The 4,096-nt window shown below is 42.9% G+C and overlaps 1 protein-coding gene across 6 annotated transcripts in view; it reads left to right on the top strand.

The window, feature by feature from the left end:
* The window catches only part of ATP2B2 (ATPase plasma membrane Ca2+ transporting 2), a 744,290-nt gene that overhangs the window by 223,409 nt on the left and 516,785 nt on the right, over positions 1-4,096 (top strand). For all 6 annotated transcript variants that reach the window (XM_019505109.1, XM_019505107.1, XM_019505106.1 and 3 more), the window contains exon 2: positions 2,690-2,887. In XM_019505109.1, the coding sequence (XP_019360654.1) occupies positions 2,690-2,887 (198 nt within the window). The remainder of the gene's footprint in view (positions 1-2,689; positions 2,888-4,096) is intronic.

The following is a 4,096-nucleotide window of genomic DNA, read 5'->3' as shown; positions in this document are numbered from 1 at the left end:
TGGGCCCCTCAGGGGGGGCTGGGGGAGCAGGCAGGGGATGGGGCCTGGCAGGGGTCCCACCATGATCCCCTCCCCCTCCTCCAGTCCCCCTGACCCACCCCCTACTTACCGGCATGGAATCCAGGTCCAGTTCCCTGCGACAGTGAACAGAGATTGTCTGAATCTCCCAAATCTCTCCAAAGCTCTCCAAATCTTTTCCAAACTGATTCAGAGAGCTTCCAATTGATCCAGACCTTTTTACTGGACATATGGTCACCAGATTGGGCAAAATCTCCTCTGAATCAAATCAGCACCTGAAGCTTAGCACAGCTCTACTGCTTAATAAGGCTAGGGACAGACATTCAAAAAGTCAGACCCTGAATTTATTTAGTTTTTGCAGGTTAGTCTAACCTGCCTAGGTTGAACTGATTTGTAACTGCACAGACACTCCCTCTGGACTGAGGAAATGCAAACACATGCCTGCAGTTGCTCAGGCCAGGAGCTGGGGGCACTAGAGTGTGCCCTCAGCTGCAGGGAAGCTGTGGGGGAGAGGAGTGTGGCCAGTCCAGCTGTACCTTGGAGTGAGCTGTCCAGAGAGGGGTTTAATGCCCCCCTCCCTCTTCCACTAAGCTGGGTCCACCAGGCACTCCGTCCTTGCTGCTGCAGTGGCAGGGCTGGGAGCAGCAGGAGGGGGGCCAGCATGGTCCCCTGAGGCAGAGGGGTCATGGAGGGTAGTTATTCCCCCCTCTTCCCCACTGCCCCAAGGGACTGCAGCCAGGCCTGCCTCCCCAAGCAGTGCCGCTGCCACTCACTCCCTGCTTGGGGCAAGTACTGGAATAAGCCCCCTTCCGCCCCTTCCACTGGATGCCATATGGAGGGGGGAATAACCCTGCTCCCTGCCTATGGGGTCCTTCCAACCGGCATCTGGCCATGTCCCTACCCAGCTGCTGTAACGATGAGGGGGCATGGCTCTTGATGGGGGGCATTAGCCCCTGTCATCATGTGCACTCTGGGAAACTGTGACAGGGACTGCTGCCCCTGTCATGGCCACTCCCCGCCAAATCCCTCCCCCCCACCACTCCAGTGACTGGGTGGGGGTGGGACTGGATGCTGGCCAGCAGGACCTTGTAGGTGATGGGCAGGGAGTGGGCTTATTCCCTCTCTGCTCATTGGGGACCGCAGTGGGGTCTGCCCACCTAAGCCACTGCTGGCTAGTGTCTGTTCTGTTACAGGTTTAAACCAGTTTCTGATCACTTAAGCCGGTTTATGTGCAATGTCTGTCCCTAGCCTAGTAAAGGGATGTGAGCATAGGGCTCATGTGCTCACTGTAGCCTGAGCTATGGAAAAGTTAGCTGCTGTTCTCATTATTGGCTACAGCCTGTGCATTGTTGTCACAATGAGCTTCAGATATTGAAACTTAAAACTAATACAGCCTGAATTAAATTCATGGGTTACTGTGGCCAGGTCCTTATTTAGGAAAAAGGGACAATGATTCCTTGTAAGATGGAGATGAAATTCATTGTTTTTGGAAACTGAATCTTTCAGGTCATTCAGGTCCCTGAGGCTTTGCACTTGAATGGTATGCCTTCCATGACAGGTAACAAAAGCTTCTGCAGCTCTTCAGTACATTTCCACTTTTCAATCAGCTCTTTGGTATTTTTTAGTCTGCCAAACAGCTTCACTTTAGTCTTACCTGGGTTTAGCTTGAGTCATCTTGTCTTTGTTTTCTGGCTTGTTTCTGGTACATCCTGGAGGTATAGTGGTTTTATCAATTAAATGAGATGACTGTTGGCAGCTAGTCCTCTTTATATCTCACTGTCTGTCCCAGATGAATATGGCAGAGAAATGGGGATAGTTTGGATCCCTGAAGGACCCTGCAGTTTGTAGCCAACAGAGAGAAGAAACAGTTACTCGCTGCCTCTGAGTTCTGCTGGAGTGGAGTGAAAGGAACACTGACTGTGGTGACTAGTATTTCTGCTGTCATGTAGGCATATTAGTAGCATCACAATATACTATAATTATAACTACATTACCCTGCCTTAGTGTTAAATCGGAATAAATTTATTTGCATTTCTATTGTTTACTGCACTAAAGGACTGCAGTTTCATTAGCATGCAAACTGAGATTGCACATAACTTCTTGACAAACTGTATTCAATCCATCAATGTGTTACTGTTTTGGATGATGATAATGTTTGGATTTATGAGACAGCATTTACTTTTAGGGTATTCTGCAGACCTTTTGGAGAAACTTGTGTTTCTTGCATCAACACTCCTACAGTCTTGGGTTATCATGACGTTTCCCATAACCCCCCTGAATATATTGTCTGACATCCCTATATGACATTTTAAAGGGATATTAGGATACACATTAGATTAAAGGAAAAAAATTCCAACCCTCCTTGTTGAAAAAGCTAGAAAGCATACACTCCAGCTGCAAGGTGATCGATTGATTTAGTAAATCATTTCAAAAGAAGCCAGAAGCAAATTGTTTGACTGACAGTGACTGAGAAGTGTTTTGAAGTAATGTATCAATAAAAATTCTATAAACACTTTTTAGGTCTCTGGTCAAAATACAAAAAAATTACCAACCTGTCCAGTATGCCATAGGCAATAAGACTTGCAGTTCTATTTTGCAAATATGATTTATATTAATTTACATGTTTTTGGGAACTTTCTTTAATCATTTTTTCATTTTCTTTTGTTCACAGGGTTACCTGGCACTGCTGCTGATCTAGACAAAAGAAAGCTTATTTTTGGGAAAAACTTTATACCTCCAAAGAAGCCAAAAACTTTCTTGCAGCTAGTCTGGGAAGCGCTACAGGATGTGACACTTATAATTTTGGAAATTGCAGCCATCATATCTTTGGGTCTCTCATTTTATCAGCCACCTGGAGAAGGGAATGAAGGTAAAAAAAACCTTACAGTATCAACCTTGTAAATTTCAGCTGGAGTGTTACTTTCATTGGTTAAATTATTTTTTTCCTTTTTTGTTTGTTCTAGTTCCTGTGACTTTTTCCTAACACCTGACCCTTATTCTGTAAATACCTAAACTTCCTTTTTTTACATAATTTGTTGCTGTAAGGTTGTACTCCAAAACATGTACTGACAAATTTAAAGAAAAATACTCCACAACTTTTAACAGTTATTTTATAATGGTTAGTTTCTGGATTTCCTCATCTTGGATGATCATTCTTAAGAACAGAGGAAAGTCTACAATCGGTTTACTTACCTGTTATGTCTTGCTGTCCACCATATGTTTTCAGCCATTGAAAGTTTACCCTAGCTGAAGACCTGTGTCATAATCATTAACACAGGTCTTCAGCTAGGGTAGCATTTTTAATGCTAATATTTTGAATCTTGTGACTAATAATCCTAGTTCAAAAGGAAAGACAGATGGTAGGTTGTGATGCTCTAGCTTAATTTACAAATTAGTTACTGCAGTATTCTTCTCTGATGCTTGTAGAACATTTTAAATCGTGTTTGTGTCTCTGGAGAATTCTCTAGCTTAATTCACATGCTTAAAATACTAGGTCTCCTCAACATTTGCAAGATTACCATTTTCGGCAAATGATCCAGGTTTTTTTTAGTTCTGTTTTAGACCTATAAAGCTGGATGAAACATGCTGTGTGAAATGATGTGAACAACTTGGCAAACACATGAAGAATGCCTTCATCTAAATAAAGCCTAGGAAAGCATTGTACTTGTTACACTGTCCCTTGTATACACTCCTTGAAGGCCCTTCCTTTCTTATTTTCCATTCAAAAAGCATGTACAAAGCATGTGTAGACAAACCATGCATAGTACATGCAGCATACATTTTCATAATTCATTGGGGTAATCCTTTGCCGATAGGATTCTTCGGCTATACTCAGGAATCTTTTCTGTGCACTATTAATCTGGTTTCACTGACATCATTAGCAGGCTTGCTACTAAATTGAGCACAATTTTAAATGAAAGTGTGTGTCTACATGTTCATTAATGTGCCTTAGATACTGTGCATTTAGTTTAGTACTTCTTTAATAAAATTCTAACTAAATGTGCAGTATCTAAAGCAACTTGGCAGTAGTGCTGGTGGACGGTTATTTAGTGATGCTTACTGTGTATTGGCTGAATAA

The sequence above is a fragment of the Gavialis gangeticus genome, unplaced genomic scaffold (genome assembly GCF_001723915.1).
Source record: "Gavialis gangeticus isolate Ggan-Ray unplaced genomic scaffold, GavGan_comp1, whole genome shotgun sequence".
In the NCBI taxonomy this organism is placed as follows: Eukaryota; Metazoa; Chordata; order Crocodylia; family Gavialidae; genus Gavialis; species Gavialis gangeticus.
The sequence above is the reverse complement of the archived record's forward strand: the minus strand, read 5'-3'. Positions and strand labels throughout refer to the sequence as shown.